The 18,753-nt window shown below is 39.4% G+C and overlaps 1 protein-coding gene across 3 annotated transcripts in view; it reads right to left on the bottom strand.

Moving 5' to 3' along the window:
• RAD54B (RAD54 homolog B) overlaps positions 1 to 18,753 on the bottom strand; it is a 70,570-nt gene that overhangs the window by 19,883 nt on the left and 31,934 nt on the right. For 2 of the 3 annotated variants that reach the window (XM_075415846.1, XM_075415847.1), the window contains exons 4-5: positions 5,678 to 5,878; positions 2,240 to 2,518 (exon numbers count right to left, since the gene is read on the bottom strand). In XM_075415846.1, coding sequence (XP_075271961.1) covers positions 2,240 to 2,518; positions 5,678 to 5,878 — 480 coding nt within the window. The remainder of the gene's footprint in view (positions 1 to 2,239; positions 2,519 to 5,677; positions 5,879 to 18,753) is intronic. The other variant, XM_075415848.1, reaches the window with a different exon arrangement.

The raw sequence follows: 18,753 nt of genomic DNA, 5'->3' as shown, positions 1-18,753 counted from the left end.
GATGACTTTGAATAAACAGTTAAATCAGAAGAAATTCTAAAGGGCTACTTAAAGGAAAGTTTAAGAAGAACATAAACAATGACCTATATAAAGTCTAGACACTACATTTCATGGGTATATTCCTGTAGCTGCCCAGGAAGACTTCTCTGCCCGAGAAACAGAGATACAAAGACAACAATTTGTTGAAAAAAAAAATAGGGAAGGACTGCGAGTAAGCCAACAAAGGCTGCCACAGTGCATGAACAAAAGCAGCTGAGAGGTCTGAAGATATACAGAGGCAAAGAGAGCACGAAGTATTGGGATATAACCTTTGGCTAGCTCTATATAACTGTTTTGCTTGCCATAATTAGTTTACAAACTCTAATGTCATAATTTTGCTAGACAATGTCCATACTGGGTTGCTCATATGGATGCTACGCATCTTCACTGAAAAGTTGTATTGTCAGAGGACAGAATGAGAAAGCAATTTATAGCTTATGTCACTGGAGTAAACCTATACTGATAATTTATTCATGTGAATAGGTTCATTGATGGCTTGTATCATTCAGGGAGATATTGTTTCCTACTGACAAAGGGCTGAGTTCTGACAGATTACATCAAATTGCATGCCTGTATACATAAGACCCAGTGATGACAAAAAGAGAACTTTTCTGAAAAAAATTTTCAGCCTCAGAGATAGGGCAGAAACAAGGCTTAGACAAGCAATGGACTAAAAGCTTAGAATCCTGCGTAGAAGACATAGCTTTACAACTTTGTCGCTGCACTCTGTTCTGCTGAGCACAAGGATAAACGGCTTTCCATTTTGAAGAAGCTGTGTTTTAACCGACTGTTGGCATAGACCTCAACATGAAAACCTCTGAATGCTTCAGTCCCAAGGTCCTGGTCTAGGAAAGTATCTCCATTACTTCTGAAAGAGCTTATGCAACAAGGCATTAAATAAACTACATGATTCTCCTGTGTAAGCAACACTAATGACGGAGAGTCCAACCTACTGATGTGTTGAGGGCTCTCCATAGCAGGCAGTTCAGGGAAGTCTCATAGGAGGTACTCAGAATCGCCAGAAGAAAAGTCACAGGAGGCAAAGAGCTAGAATAAACCATAGCTTTATAGCTTTTTGACAGACTAGTGCAAAAACAACAAACAATTTAAGTGTTGAATATAACAGGCCTTTGTCAGATTTTGGGTTAGAAAGCTAACAACGTAGAGTATCATCTTGCAGCCACAGGAAGCAACATTCTTAGATACAACATAATCAAGTTGAATTCAGATCAGAAGCTGGGGTTAATAAGGCTGCTCCTACAAAAGGGCCAATGGTATCACTAATTACCGTCTGGTTGGGATTTCATTGTTTATTTACACAGCAGTCAGGCAGCCCCTTTGAAAAGTCCCATAGTATCAGGATATGAGGTAGGATGGAGGTATACCTATACTAAGAACGTAGAACAAACTTATATTTTTCTTAAATACGTATTGCTCTGCTTAGTAACATTTCTTTAAACTCATTTTTATCTTCCATCTGAAAGATAAAGCCATCAGCAGAATATATCTCCTAAATGGTTTGCCACTGACAGACAAAAGAGTACTTCTCCTTTAGATAAGCAATGCCACCTCCTGCAGCTATCAAACGTTTAAAGGATCCCCCTTATACAACTGCTTAATCTGCCTGTTCCTGTGCAATTTGTGAAGTCTTGTGGCTCTTCAGTACATGGTACTTCTAGCACTATGAAACAAAACTTTTATTCCAAAATGTATCTGGTTGAATTTGCGTAGTGTGGTTACACTCGCTGGCTGTCAAGGATCAGGCGCTGTCAGAAGCAATTATTTGCATCTGGCTTAACCTCTCTATTACCAATTCCCCACTGTAATTACTGGGCTGCTGTGTCACGCCAGTGCTTTGCTGACCCCAGTGGGAAGGTGGAACTCATCTAGAACTTTTAGCACGTGTCAGACTGTTTCTCCAATAAATATACTCATTTTTCTTGGCAAAACTCTCAGAAGCCACTCTAATTTGTTTCTACAGCCATTTGTAACAACTATGAGAAACATTATGCAGTGCAGAGAATTTCACCCGTTAGAAACACACATGATAAAATCCTAACACGATATTGATAGAAACACTGACACTGTATGTCAGAAATACTTTAGTAATACATCGTGGAACAAGAAAATTTTGGTTACACATTAAACTTTTTTTTAGGGCCAGAAGATGCTTAAAGAAACTTAAAAACCTGAATCTTACTTGAAGCATTTGGATCGTGGCGCGGTTTGTAGCTTTGAGACACTCTGAGCATATTCTCTTTCGTATTGGATTGACAGACACTTTTAAATGGCTTACAGAATGGTTTCGCATTAGTTTGTGTTGGGATTGTCTCATGAGTCCCTATTCCAGCCTGAAAACACCTGCCACTGCTGAAGTCATCTGCTGAAATTACACCCATCACTTCAATTTCTTTTCCTCCAACCATCAGTGTTTGGCCTTCTTCAAGACTGTCTAGCTCTTTAGATTTATATCCAGTACCTAAAATAATATAAAAAATTAGCAATTAGGACAACACAGAAAATACTACTTCCTTAACACCTGTACTCATCTGCAGGAAGAAAAACAAAACTGTCAACAGGTATTTGATTCTTAAGCATTTGAATTGTTACACATATGAACTCATAAAGCCTTTCCCTCCTTAACAGAGCTTGACATTTCAGTGCTAATAACCAGAATTAGATACCAGAATATGTTTAGCAAATATTCTCTCATCATCATCCACAATCCGTTCTACTGAATGCCACATAACTATTTAAGGGAATTTACAAAAACCAGCCCCATATCATGAAATCTAGCAGCTTGCCTTGGTTTTAAACTTGCTCAAAACTAATGATCATTCTAGGTCCTTTTTCCTTCTTTTCGTGCCCTGACATGAACACCACTAGCCCCTCTTGCTGTTGATCTAGACAGAATATTCTACTTTTAAAACAATTCTAAATTAGCTTTTTACAATTAAGGACTCACAAGCATCTGAAATGTTCACTTTTACATACCCTCTGAAACATATATGTCTGATGTTTGCAAAGATTGATCAATCAACTCCATAGTTTGCTTATTCGAAAACCTATCAGGGAGTTGAGGCATTTTTCTCTGGCCCCTTCGGGACTCTATGAGATGAGTATTCTCAGAGCAGTCAGCACATGCTATTAGTCTCATTACAAAATACAGCTGCAGCTGCCACTTTCTTTTCATATAAAGAGGTAGGAAATCATGATGGCTCCTTCTTTCAAACAGCATTCTGGTGGTTGAAGCTCTCACATAAGAAACGGGAGACATATAGCTTCTTTTCTTAACTCAGGGAGGTCAAAGCCACATCTCTTAACCCAAAATCAGAAGCAAGAATGTTCTTTGCCCCAGTTGTTGAATTTGTGCCACTCTGAACACACAGTCTTGGACCCTTAGTTGGGCCAAAAAAATAAACAGTATGACTGTGTAGTCTAGCAGTTAAAGCACTCACCTGTGAAAGAAGCAAAACTCCCCAAGGTTTTGCGCATATTTTATCCAACAAACACTACATATCAAGACTGCTGGGAGCTGTTTGCAAAGCTCAGGTCTCCCATTTGTACAAATGTGCTTTTCCCAAAGGGTTTAAAGTTGAAGATCTGGATTTGAATTCCTTTAACAGAATAAATTTACTGAGGTGTTCTACAGTCTAAGCAAGCACGGAAAAATAGTCTGGCCAAAAGGGAAAGGGAGATTTTTTTTCATTCTCCTCCCCTAAACGCACGCAAAAAGCACACAGTGATCCTTGTTTGGTTCTTGAAAGAAGAACACTAGCTTTCAGGAATGAGCTGAAGATGGCAGAACACAAGAGAATACATGTGCCTTCCTCAGTGAGGTGTCAGGAGAGGGCATTTATGACCTCTCCTTTGCTCTGTACTTTTGTCTTCTGTTACCGCCTCTGTGTAGCTTCAAGCTGAACATACTGAATACAGGGGTATCCCTGTGCAGCAGCTTTTAGATTTCAGTCTGAAAAGTCTAATTCTAAGACAGGGTGGGCTTTAAGGTTAGATGGGAACTTTGGAAAGGCAAAAAGCAAACCTGCAAAGCTCAGATGTTTATGCAGCTGCCACAAATAACTGTTTCTATAACATACAGCAAATTACAAGACAGTAGTTCTTAATTTTTTGTAATACATTATTAAAGAATTAGGAAATTTGCAGCGAAGAAAAGCAAGATGTTCTGCTGCCTTGAAAACAAGCTACAGCCTGTGCTTGTTTTATGTTCCTATGCACCTTCTTAGATCCAGCCCTGGTATGCCTAAGTAAAAAAAAAAAAAAAAAAAAAAAAAATCCTTTGCCCTTTTCTTCCCATTCAAAAGCAATCCTGGATGCTCATTCACTGTATACTTCCTAGTTAAATGCAATTTTGGAGGTAAGCACCACTACCAGACCTTTCTTTCTCACTCAGTGGGATTGTAAAATAATTGCAGAAATTTAAAACTTACACTGCTTAAATTGGTCAAGATATGATTTTCTTGGAATCAACAAGTATTGAAAGCAACTCTGAATGGGCAAGTCAGCACCAATAACACTGGTATCATTGTGCTTCCTGACACCACCAAACACAGCAAAAAGACTTTTACCAGCGAAAATCAGAATACTCATTTTTCTGTTGTGTTTTCTGCTAATTCAAGAAGACAGGACTTGAAAAAAAACACAAGAACAACAGGGTGGTGGCTGATGCATTCCAGACATTACTCGCTCGCTCTCTCTGCCTTTTTCAAAACCAAGCAAGTCTGTACATATATTGCTTTGCTATAAATTAACTTCTAAGTCACAGACTTAAATTTTCAAATCAAAACTGCCTGGTCCTAACAAGGCTCACAATATCATGACTGTAACAAAAGAGCAGAGAAGCCATCTCAGCCCTGGAATTAATCAAATTATGTTTTGTAGCAACATTGTTCAATCCTACTCCCTTACAAGATATCTTTGGCTCAGCTAGCAAAGTTAATTCTTGCTTTGCTTTCAGTAAAAAATTACTGCTTCAAGCTGACTGCAGCCTATAGTTTGCAAGTCTTATTTTTAACTCTGATATCAACCCAAACTGTGTCTTACAGCAGCAGCTGCTGCTAAAACTACAAGACTAAAAATTGCTACACAGTTGACTGGCTGGGCTGGAAAATGTTGCTGTTTGCTTGTCTTTCCAACAAAGACAGTATTTTTAGCTGTCTGACTGGCTGAAAAGTACAGGTCCAACCTGTGGCATTCCTGGTTGCCATACTACTGACTGGGATATCTACAAGAAACCTACCTGTGTATCTTCCCCTTATTGTAACACCTTCTCCATTACATTATGTGAGCAACCGAAATCAACTACTCATCCCTCATTTGGCATCTCTGCTGAATTAGTACAGCCGTTCGCTCCCAGATCCTCTCCTTGGACTAGCATTTGGTGTTTCTGTGCATAATGTTATTCAGCCTGCCCCAGCCTCCCCCATGCATCTGCCTTATATGAAAGGAATATAAAGCTTTCCTTCCGTCTCCTCCCCCCCCTAAATCCTACTGTTTTTGCATCCTGTGGTCGACATTGGTATGGAGAACTCTAAATTACCTAAAGAGCTGTGGCTCTTATTCAAAGCACAACAATATTAAGCCAGTTGTTCACTTACACAAGTATGCAAATCTACAGTACCTCTTCCAATGTCTTTGCCTTCCATATCTTTCAATATTACTGACTTTCCTTTTGTAATAAGAACAGCATCGCCTTCCCACTTCTTGTGCTTTTTCTTTGATGCCTTACACCACACAACACTGAAATATTTTGCAAGGCAGCCAGGTTCTTCCTGAGCTGCTTCTTCCTTTGCTGTCCCTGATGTTGGTAAATACAGTGCATCTAGAAGGGAAATAAAATAACAAAGAATATCTCAGGTTCTCTTGACGAAGCGTACAGTCATTTGCATTGCAAACAAATCCAGGACAATCTATGCATTCATCTTATATAAACAAACTGGTGCATTTCCTGTCCTAGGCTGCTTATTGTAAGTTTGGACTGAGATGGAACAGCACATGAGGACTTATCCTGAAATAGGAATAATTACATTGTTTTTGGAAAGCATGCACTTCAGGAAAACCACATTACTTGGAACATTAGTAAGACAGCTCCTGATTTGACATACAAGATGATGAGAGGGGAGAAAAAATAAAAGGAAAGACTGAAAAAGACCAAAATGAAAATAAGCATTGGAGAAAATGAAAACAGGTGCCTGGTGAGATGGTGCTGGGCAATGTTCTGGAAGCAAGGACAGGAACGCAGAACTCAGGAAAAGGAGTAAAGGAGGCCAGTAACCAGATCCGGAGCTGAAGTCATTAGTACTAAGTGGCACAATAAGCATAATTGTAATAATGCAAAAGATTATTTCCACTCCTTTCCTTATACCATCTAAAAATAAGTAATTGTGCAAATCTTGCCCAGACCATCTCTTGAGTTTGCAGCAATTCAAATGTTGCTACTAGACTTAGACTGATTTAGATTTGTCAGCATTTACCTAATTGTAAGTGCCACGGATGTAAATATTAATAGGAAATATGTAGGTAAATAAGGTTAAGAAATCATAATAGAACAGATGGCAGTTGATTATAATATTGATTATGAATAAATATATGCTTTCAAGAGTTTGCAATCTGACTTAAGTAATGGTAGATAAAGCCCCAGCATTACCTAAAGGAATATCTGTAGCATTCCTTTTCAGCACATGCACAGCTTCAAAGGGAGAATGGGGCTAATTTTCATTAAAATACCCTTGCATGCTGGTTAAAGGCTTAAATCGTTTTGCTCCTTTGATTCCATCTGGGATTCAATACTATACAAATCTGTTACAAAAAAGTCTTATTCCACTGACTAACCTTTCCAGAATTTCCAAGTGTGCTGGTATTTAAAGGAGAATTGGCAAGGGTAAACTTTTGCTTACAATAATGGTCCAATAAAGATGCAACTTTATCACTTCTACATCAAGTCTACATATTCTTAAACTGTGAAACACTCTTAAATTACATGCCTGAAATGAGTGTGATTTTTCAGGCTAGCATTTACTAAAAAGGTATTATCTAAATGAAAAATGCTATATTTATTGAATAGAATTTTCTTCCCAAAGAAAAACTTTCAAGAAAGTTTTATTGTCTGTGTAGAACTCTGTGCTAACACAGTGCCTAAGATAGACAGGATTTTCCATAGGTGGATGTTTCTTCCGGGCATTAGCCAACATCTGTAGTGTTCCACGCGACAGACGCTCTCATCTCCAAGGGGTAACAGAGCAGCTACTGAACACTGGTACGCTGCGGAAGGGTGAGAAAACAGAACAGAGCATCTCTTTTTGAAATGTAGGGGCTTCTTTGTAGATGAAACCTGGGAAATGAGCCAGAGCGCCAGAATAAATCCTTGCAGTTTTGCAAAAAAGGTACAAGAGCTTTATTGCATCTTCAGTAACCACAAGTGCTAAGATTTGGAGGAGCAAAGGAGAGGGGGGAGGGAGGAAAGAAAACCTGTACATTGCTAAAAATACAAAAGACTGATTTAGTTCTATATGAGTTTCTAACTGTAAACTGATTCAGCACGATAAATGCAAGACTGTTGTCTCTCTGCTCTTCAAACTGATTCTCTCGGTTTAATCAGCAACTTCTTTCTCCGTATCAAGATTTTAAGTAACATTTACTGCAAGAACTGGAGATTTTATTACAGAACTTTCTTCTTCTCTCTAGAAGGATAACCATCCATAAACAAATGACCACCTCCTTATCTCCTCCACTGACCTCCCACAGGAGTTTGGTGACCCCTGAGATCTGTTTTATGGTGATTGCTCTTTTACTCAGGGAGTCCTGCCTGGTGTTAGCTGAATCGTCAGTAGATTAACTTTCAGGTCAGTAACAATTGTTCAAACTCTTCTTATCCCTACTTCATTTAAAATAATAAGAAAACCAGTAATTTAGGAACAGGGCTGGAAACTGCTAGCATTCTGTAATAGTGAGTTTTGCTGCAAAAGAGTTCTAAAGCAACCTGCCCCCAGCAAGAAGCAAACTGGGCACCAATACTCCATATAATACTATCACGTTCCTACAGGAAAACTGAAAAATCACAGCCTCTGCAATGCTGAGTTCTTCCCTCAGTTTGTATTCTGAATTATCATAATTTGTTTATAAAAATATCCAATAAAGATGTTTCTGTGCTACATAAAATGTTCTCTTTTTACCTATAACTACAGTAGAGTTTCAGATAAAAGTATTAAGGTATTTTTCTTTTTTTAAAAAAATAAACATTTTTATGTAAAAATAGTTACATTCTCTCAAAATGACCTTCCACAGAATTTCCTTGAATAGAAAACCTAACCCTGTTCACCAGCAGTGTTGGGCAGGCAGGTACTTGCATTCAGCCTTCTTTTCATCTTGTCATTTTTGTTTGTATTCGGCATCATACCTATTTAACTTCAAAGATTTATTCCAGTGCAATAGCAGAATATCCAATTTCAGTAAATAGTGTCAGGAACTCCTCAGGAATTGAAATGAGACTGGTACGGCACACACAAGGACTAAGTTCAGTGTCTGACACAGGGGTACAGAGAGCAATGGTTTCAACAGTAAAACCCTTGCTGCTCACTGACCATAGACAGTATCTTAAACTCAGCTGGGTTTGCTGAGACTCCGGAAGGTAAAAATGCAATCGTAAATTCTGAGCTCTGCTGTTAATCAGTTTGGACCGAAAATAATAAGTAACAGGAACTGTGTGTACACCAGAGTATGAGAAAGATCAGGAAATAGTGCCCACTCATTTCTCTCCCAAAGAGCAAACCGCCTAGCCTGGGAGTGCGGTTTTCTTAACCATGAAGAAACTCGAGCAAGTGGCGTATCTTTCCTCCCAGAATGAAGGGCTTGGGAACCTTAAGGATGTGGCTAATAAGGCTTTGAAAAGCTTCCACAAATAAAAAGCTTCCTCTCTCTGGTTGAGAAAGCAAGAGCTTAAGTGTCAAGATATAAACCACAGCCTAGCTGATATGAGGAAGAGTTTCAGCAGCCTCGGGAAGGTGATGATTTACAGAGGGTGGGACGGGGTCCAGGAGAGGGGACAGGGAGCGTTCCAATGGCAAACTAGTTTAACCAGTTTCTGATGAGCAGGATTTAGAGAAAACGCATCGATTAAGTGCGTTAGGTGACTCCCAGTGCACCAAGAAAGCAGTTGCATTATGAAAGACCACAAAAGGTAACTCAGACATGCATTTCCAGTATATTATACACTGCAGCTTGCAACATTGTAAGCATGTGTTATTGTAAGGAGTGCGGCACGCTCCGGTGAGCCGGGCACTGAGCACCTCGGCCGGCGGTGTGGTTTAATGGATGGCTTAACCCCGTTCGAATGCAGGCTGCTGCCAAAGCCCAGGAGCTCACCTTGCCTTCCCTCTGCCCCTCTGCCTCTCACCCACCAGCTGCAGGCACGCCAGCTCAATGGATCCCATCAGCAGCTACAGCCAGTACAGCGAAGGGATGCGTGTGGTTCAGAACGAGGAGGCTGGAAGGCTGCCCCTTTTTTAGTGGCAGCTGCTGTTAGACGGGGGTGATTTGGAAACCACGGGACCTGTCAAGTTACCCAGCACCTCCACACCTGAACTTCCACGTTGCAAGCATGTATGGAACGACGGAGAGCTTTCCCTCAACCACTCTGAATCTGCTAAATAAAAAGCACTGTCGAAATACAAAAAATACAATTTAAAGAACACAACTTTGATTCAAGTTGTGCTCTCTGGTGCTAAAGAATTAAGAAGGGAGGTAGGCAAAAAAAAATCTGGACTGAGGTAAAAAGAGATCTGGGCTCTGGCTGAATCACAGCCGAAACTCGACGGCAGTGCTCTGCTGCAGCCTGCGCAGCCACTCTGCACGTGTGCCATTGATCTGCTCCGCAGACCCAGTGTCATCGCCGTCTTCCAAAAATAATAAAAAAGTTCCTTAATCAAATTAATTCATAACGTTTAGAGAACAGATGTTTACATAGTAGTTAAATGTCTTGTTCCATATGAAAGATCTGCATGTTAAACACCGCTAAGATAACCCAGGAATATTTAAAGACCTACAAGAGGAAGATAGCATCATCCTTAATTGGCAAAGCAATTTCAGTCTAATGATAAACTTAATACTAAGCTAACATGTAAATGTATATTGGTGTGCCTCAAAGATGGAAAAATATGTAATAACTCTTCTCACAGCACTTCTATGAGAGTTTTATGCAACCAGCAACAGTCAAGCTGACTTGCCCTAAAAGCACAAGAATCAATGACAGCTGGCATTACATTTCAGTCACTTGATTACAATTGAGTGCTTCATACACCTTTTTTAAAAACAAAATTCACCTAAAGACTGATATTTCAAGCAGGAATATTTTCTTTGAAAAACACATCATTGTTTTACATATAAAATTATTTTTAAACAAAAGTGCAAATGACCAAATATATTTTCATATTTGTAAACATCTGTGTTAAAGTCACTTTACATGCACAGCTTTCATCTGAAACTCCAACCAAACTAGCCTCTCGATTGCTGGATGTGCATTACTATGGTGATCTCCATTAATAGATCTTACTTTACATGGCTGGTAACTTTGCCAGGCCTTCATCAGTCCACAGGACATCTTCCATGCTAGCTGTCCCAGGCTAAGCACGCATATTCACACACATGCACAATGTCCATAAAAACTTTCAGTAAAAGAAAAATCACTGTTTATGAAAACAAAACTCACAGGTTAATACAGTTTTAGTCACAATAAACTATTAGTCCTTGTAGAAGCTCTAACAACTCAACACTCTGGAGAAGAATCTAAAAATCTGGGGAGAAGATGGCACTTTTTTTTTTTTTTCTTTTGGCCAGGGTAAAACTTTTTCCATTCCTGAAAGCTAAAAGCTCTTGGAAATAAATGCCGTTTTGCACATTCTCTGCAGCTTAATTTCCTGAGGATTACATGCTGGACATGCTCTAACCGAGGCCGAGAACAGCTTTCTCTCTAGTCACAGCTCTCACTGCTCCGACCACAGCTGGGTGTCTTCCAAGCATGCCAGCAGGAATTTCTCCTGGTTCCTTCTCCTTTGGAAACATCACCTCCCCTCCTCACACCAACTAGGGAAAGATGGCAAAGACAAGGACCAGCTACAAGCAAGAGCAACTTGGGAGAAGAAGCCTGAAAAGACAGACTGCCGCTGGAAAGGTAGGCTGATGTCAAACCAGCGGAAAACTGACAACTGCGTACAAGACCGTAAGTCAGAGCTGGAACCAGAACATGCCAGGGAAAGGCTAGAAACCAAGCAGGGAGTAAAAAGAGTAGGAAAGCAACAGATTATTTCAGGAGAAGGGATGGGCAAAATAACTGGGGCAGACTGGGACTGGAGTCCAGTATAAGAGTCAAACAGCAGAGAGAGAGTGGGGATTTTCTGAGCAGGAACTGGGGCAAGAAAAACTTACTGCCCCTCATCTCCATCCCTCGAAATTCAAGTTCCACCAGAAAACATACGGCTGGAAGCCATCAAGGGAAACCAAGGGAAAACTTGGGAGGGAGAAATGAGAACAGGAGCTGATTAGACAGTAACAGGGAAAATACAGTGAAAAATGTCAGTGAATAAACCAGCTAAGGACAACATGGCATTGCAAGGTAAAACACGTCAAGCAGGTGAGCCCAGAATGGCACTCAGCAACCCAACCTCCTGGTAAACAGGGCCTACTCCTCACCCTCCATCCTTCAACTTCTTCCCCAATTCAAATTTTAGGACTACCAAGGTAGTTTTAATGGTAGTCAACATAAAACTACTGTAACTGTTACATTGTTCCATATGATTTTACAGAAAGGTATTCAGCAGCTGCTCTCCATGTGGGTAGGGCTGGGGTAGGAGAGCAAGGGGAGATTTAGGTGCAACATAAGAGATGGAGGCAATTAAGCTTTTGAACTGGATCTGTTTTACTGATCGTACCCTGCGAGACAAACCCAAATAAATTCTGAGTTTAGGACTGGTGGAGGACCCAGAATCGGGCAAATAACTTCTAGTGGACAAGTAGGTGAATGTAAAGCAGGAGGTAAAGCTTGGATCATTCTCTTTTTCCCCCAAGTCCCTTTGGTACTTTCTGCTCTTCAACTTGAAAAATGTTCAAGTCTTTCAGTCTCTTTGCTGTCAGCAAACACATGCAAAACTCACTGGAAAAAACACTGCACGCCACTACGTTAATGGTCTACACTGAATCCAGTGACCTCCTAATGCAGTATTTCACTTTATTATCCCAAAGGGTAAAGATAAGAGTTTCAACCTTGCCTCTCTTACATAGATGAAAACATCAAATTATATGATATAATCTGTTTAGAAATGTTAATTTGCTCTAAAAGCCAACAGATTAACATCTACAACCTGGCGGTACAAAACCACATCACCCACCCACCCCTAACCCCCAAAACCCAGCTTCCATTAAGTCAATAGTTTTAAGGTTGTAAAGTTGAGCAAAGTTTGGAAACGTCAAGAAAAAGACTGTTCCAGTGACCTGATCTGCCCAATTGTGCATCTGCATTAATGATAAAGTCTTTACAGAAAATCTGCTGCACCACATTGCCATGGGACCTCTTGCTCATTCAGTGCAGAGAACTGAACTGCTCGGCAGTTCTGCTGCAAACCGCGAAAGGTGTGTGATGAAGGAGGCCAAGACTGCAAGGACAGAAAGTCCACTCCTGTGCTTAGATAAGCTGAATAGAGCCTCACAGAACTGGATTTTACTTGCACATCTTCCAGAGTTCCTCTGTGGTGTAAGGAAAGTCATTTAACCCCAACTTTTCAGCAGTAAACACTGGTCCAAGTGCCTGACTTGTGATTCAGTCTCATTCGTAGTAATAGTGAACACTTATGGGTGCAACTGGAAGCTGTGGTTTGGAAAGATTAACTGTATGGTTTAGTAAAGCACTGAGATAATGCAGTCCTAGCTGATTCAGTCTGCACCTTCAGTAGTAACAGGGCTTTTTGGTGTTAATTCTCTCTGCACCTCAACTCCTGCTTTATCTCCTAGAAAGTGGAGATTATACCAACCTCTTATCTCACAAGAACGTTGTGAAACGTAATTACATCTGTGAAGCACTCAGATACTATCTTGATGGGCACCAGAGAAAAAAAAATAGCTAATTAATTCAAAATAGTTTGAATAGTGTGCTGAAAACCAGGCATAAGTCTGTAACCGAACAAAGAGGTGGAAAGAAAATACTGAACAGTGGCTCACCAAGTGGACATAATCCATTCTGTGAACTGAAACTGGCAAGGAAGCCTACAGTAACATAACCCATAATCATGTAATTAATGACTATACCCAACAGCACAAGAAGGCTGGATTCAGGTTGTGCATACTTGCAAATTTTGGGGTACTTGCGTTTGTAACCTTAATTCTCCTTTCAAAGAGGAACCTTCTGTATCCCATAGTAGAGATGGTGGATGTACTTAATTTGAACAAGTAGAATAATCCTCTCATCACTGTTTAATGAAACATTTACCTCTTAAGGGTATCAGCTGCAGAGAATGGAGTATGCAGAGCATAGACTTTCAAACTTATAGCTCCATGGCAGAAAACCATTCTTCCTAAAAATCTCAACTGTCTAAAAATCCAACTGACTCCAGCTGCCACTGTAAAAACTTAACGAACTAAGCTGAAAGCTTCTGTCAAGTCCACAGAAATAGATGTGCAAGTCCTATCAGCAAAGAAAAAAGCAGCAGCATTGAGAATTCTAAAAGACTGCAGGCATCACTCAGTGCAGTGAGCCAGATCAGCTTGGTAAAACATTGGAACCAGTCAAACCCCACCCAAGTTGACTGTTTAATACACTTCTTCATGTTGCCATCCACACCAAAAGTTGTTTTGATTAATTTGTCAAGTAAAGGCTCTTTTCCTTCAAAAAATAAGTGCAAAAGTCGTGTCAGAAAGCAACATCTATACTTGGGTTCTGTAAGTACTGAATGTTATTGCAATAAATGATAGTCTAAATATGATATAAGTGGGAAAATTACAAATATTTAAAATACCCAAAAATCTACATTACTAAGAAATAGTTATTAGACTATTATACAATCACAGGTTAACTGCAGTCATGTGAAAAAGCAGTCAATATTTGAAGCAGCTTGCAGAGGTGTAAGTATGCATCCTTTTGTGTTTAAATGTAATGGAAGGTACACAGCTAAATCCATATGTAGTACATTGAAAATATATAGTTTGGCATTCTCTTAAGCATTTGCTATTACTTCTACTGTTTTTTATTAAAAATAGAACTATATTTCTGTGCTGTACAAAATCTCTGTTTCTAAAATGTGAAGACTTCTAGAACTGCAACAAAAAGCAAACAGGCAGAAAGGGATTTATTAAGATTACGTATCCTTTGTATTAACATCTGTTTTAGTACATATTGGAAGGAAAAATATTTTTAATGTACTGTTAGTGTTTGTTAATAGCCATCTTTGATTTCCCTGGATTATAATAAAGAGCCCTTAAAATAAAAATAATCAATAAAACCTATGCCCACTGTCATAAGCATGAAACGCAATATATTCCTATCCTAAATTATTTAAACAGGACTGTTTAAAATTTATGTCACTACCCTGGAAAAAGACACAAAGGATGAGTCATATTTTTGAGAATTTTCATGTGTTATGCAGCAACGATTACTTGCAGAGTGGCTGACGAAATATTTGGAATGGGAAAGAGTAATCTTTCCAAATCAAGTTACATAACTTTGGTGTACACAAATGTAATCCATTCAGCAGTCCAAACAGACAAGCAACAAGCAGTATTTATGGCCCAAGCACAAAAACCTAGAGCTCTAGTTGTAATTGTTACTAGAAAAGCAAAACTGGAACAGGGAAGATGAAGGAGGAGGGAGAGGAGAAATTAATCCTAGTGGAGGTAAGCGGTGCTTACCGTGCTGCCTATGCTGGTTTTGGATGTAATAAAAGTGAATAGAACTTAAATTGCATAGAAATTCCAAAGCAAAATAATAAGATGATTCCATGCAGGGAGCTGTAAATTGAGGATACCTTTAACAGAGTCTACTTTGTGTCAACCCTATTTTCGGTCCTGAGCTGGCTGCTTATATAAGGAAACACTAGAAGACATGGAGATGTGGCAGCTTTCCATCAGCAGCAGACTGGGTCCACTTGCTGTTCCCAAGGGACTGCTTTGACCCTTGATGTCGCTTGAAAGCCTCTGGAGCATGCACAGCTCTTCTTACCAACTTACCATATGCATATCTCATTGGGGATGTGTGTGTGTGTGTGTGTGTACATATGTGTACACGTGCATACTCATTAGAAAAGGGTAAGATTTTTAAAAAGATCACATTTATCTCTATTTCGTCTGAAAATAATCTTTGCAGATGCCCACTATATCTTCAGAGCTAAAGTATCTGAAACTCTCAAAATACATTTAACTTCTGCACTGCTGAAAAACATCTTTAGTACCATCTTGGAAGTCCACTTCGGAATCATGTATTTTTAAAACTCACCTACAGCAAATTAGCACATACAGTTATGTAAGAAAATCTCTTCAGAAAAGAACAGATTTTATCGAGCAGAAATAATTATAACAATGGCTAAATTTCCTAAGCAAGCTTAGTTCAGTCCTTTTCTGCACATACACTGTGCAGCACTCTGAATCAGAGAGCTACAAACTGTATTTTCCAGGCTATTGCTGGTCTTTTTGCAGGAGAGCCAGGCCACCACCTACCCCACTGTATAGTCCAGCAGCTTTGAAACCCTTACTGACCCAAAAGAAGGGCAGTTGTGCTCAAGATCTTTGCTGTCATCTGTCACCCTCTCTGCATCTAAACAAAGCGGCTTCCTCACTGAGGCTGCGTGGCTTCTACCAGGGAGATGTTTTCTTGCTTTCATTCAAGGCATTCACAGCTGAGAAACCCCTGCTCTGCTCTCAACAGTACAGCACGCCCAGGTTGCACACGCTCCCCTAAGAATTCAGCTATTAGGGACTACATCCAAAGTGTTAAAAACTTGTACTGAAACAATCAAATTCTGCGTTTGGCAAAGACCTCCGAATTAGATAAACTTGGGTGAGGTTTCATAAGAATGGCCAAAGACCAGCTTGATGCCAAATTTCAAGTATTTTTTCAAAAGCACAGGGAAACTAAAACACTGTAAAGGAAAGATGATCAAAATTCAATATATCCAAAACAGAGTATTCTTCCTGCAGTCTGTTTCACAGAAATAAAGCTGAGACATAAAGAAACGAAAATGCATATATAGCACACACACATTATAGAGGGCATTATATAGAGGAGGCAATCCAGCATAAGGTTGTTTGGCCAAACTGGTAGTTGATGCCACTAATGTCACCTGGAAACCCACCATGATGTACAGCATACTTGCCAAAGCTTCCTTACAATGCAAAACAATGCAAACATCACCTGTGTGAAACTTGCAGAGTTTACAAGTCAAAAATATTTTTTTTTTCTTACAATGCAGCCGTAATGCCACATTACAACAGAGACTGTATCAACAGTAATAATAATGTTATACGTACCCAATTTTAATTCTGTATTTCTGGTACATGCCACACATAAATGTTTTAGCTCCACAAAATGATATTCTTACTAGAATCGACAAGTGGGCTAAATAAAATTTACCTGCAAACTGCTGCTGGGTTATGATAAATGACTTTCATTCACATGACATCTTCAGTGATTAACAGATACAACTCAAGACTACAGTTTTTACCTGATACAACGTAGGAAACAAATAATGTTGCAGTAACTAACCACAGGCAGTCCAAAATCCCTCCTCCCTGTCCCCAAACTAGATAAACATTTTGTCCTATTGTTTCACTGTTCATTTAAAGGAAAAAAAAAAAAAAGGCAATTTATAAATTGATTTACTTATTTCAAGCATGCAGAAAGTTCCGGGCTTTAAAAACAGATACTTTTGAGAAAGCATTAGCAATATAGAGAAGGATCAGACAAAGACATACCATGTAAGCAAATGGCGACACACAGAATATGGTAAACAAAATGACTGAGCCTTAACCAGACTGGGTCCTGACATCAACTGAGCATGGAGGGGCACCATAATCCAGAGGAATTATTTTTCAGTTGACATTTATGTTAAATTATGCTAATTATTGTGATTATGCTAACTATAGATGAAAATCAAGAGCCAGCAGGAAATGGCCAGGAAACAATGACTTCTTTTTAAAAAAATTCTATTTGCATACGTAAAATACAAAAGAATAAGCAGGATTTTTCAAGTCTGCAGTCTTGCTAAACAGCAAATCGAAATCACAAACCATGTGGAGTAACTGCTGATTAAGTATTCAATGAAAATTATATGATATTCTTCTTGTGTGAATAACACAGAGTCAAACAAGGTGTTATGTTCACTCAGAGAAGTTTGGATACATCAGCAAATCATTCTGTGTAATCACTAGGATAAAATAGTGTGAAAATCCCATAGCATGAAGAAAGGCAGGGGCCGTGGGGAATGCCAACGCCCGCAGACGGCTGCGCTTTCCATGGGTTCTCTGACCCTCATCCACCCCCCCTTACACACGAACCACAAGTGAGGTTTTCAACTACTTTCGCACTGAACAAGTGTAGGTTTTACAAGGAAGAATTCATCCAGACTAATTCTGTTGGCTAGTGTTCAATAATACTTCAGGAAATTCTATCCTTATTATGGAGGAAACTTTGCCCAGATAAACCGGATGCCATTTGAGAGCAACCATCACCACACAGGCAACTTGGCTGACATCAAGGTGAACACTTTCATTTTTAGCAAAGATAAAACACGAAACATAGGTCACAGAATGACTGAAATTTAGTAACGTGTTACACACCCAGCTAACAGACTATTATTTTAACTACTGGAAACAGTACGCTTTTTTTTTTAAATCTAAGACTTACACAATGGGATTTCTCAAACAACTTTAGACCTGGATATTTAAAAACAGAATAATAGCATGACTTGTTGGGAATACACACTGAGAAGCTACATTTCATGTATTTTAGAACCTTGAAAAATACTAAAAGGCATTATTTTTAAAGGCTTCTCTCTATTTTCATGTGCGAAATAGAAAAGTAATCAACATCCTAGGAAAACAACACCATCATCTTCATGAGTAACCTCTTTATGATTGCACCAAAGTTAAAATTCATATGGAACCATCCTAAAGTACTTTAAAGACACAAGACATTTTAAAAGACAGCTTATCCAGCCAGCCTGGCTATCAAAATTCCTCATTTGTTCCTCCCACTTAGAAACAACTCCCTCATAATTATAAGCAACTTCGTGGCTTTGCCCACTGGAAATCCAGTGGACCCAAAGTCTGTCCAAGGAAGACAATATGCAAGCTGTAGTCTATGCATTCTCATTGGGGGGGGGGGGGGGGGGGGAACAAGCCGGTAGATGTGTAGAAATATAAATGAAAGAAAGGAATTTAAGGCAGTGAGGTGGAAAACAGCAGTATGACAAGCAAGATCAGCTATAAGTAGTATCTCCTGGTCTTGGAGTACTTCTCTCTCCTACCATTTTTACCTGACAAGAATTCTGACCTAAGGCAAGCACATCAACTGAGATGATTCCACAGGAGTCGAAAGCTTACAGGGAGGAAGCAGGAAGGGACAAAAAACCCAAGACAATTAGGGAGCCGCTTACAAAATTATAGACTGATCATTAGACAATTACTCAGACAGATGAAGTTACACAAGATGCTATCACAATTATC

This window comes from Opisthocomus hoazin, chromosome 3, assembly GCF_030867145.1.
Source record: "Opisthocomus hoazin isolate bOpiHoa1 chromosome 3, bOpiHoa1.hap1, whole genome shotgun sequence".
In the NCBI taxonomy this organism is placed as follows: Eukaryota; Metazoa; Chordata; class Aves; order Opisthocomiformes; family Opisthocomidae; genus Opisthocomus; species Opisthocomus hoazin.
The sequence above is the reverse complement of the archived record's forward strand: the minus strand, read 5'-3'. Positions and strand labels throughout refer to the sequence as shown.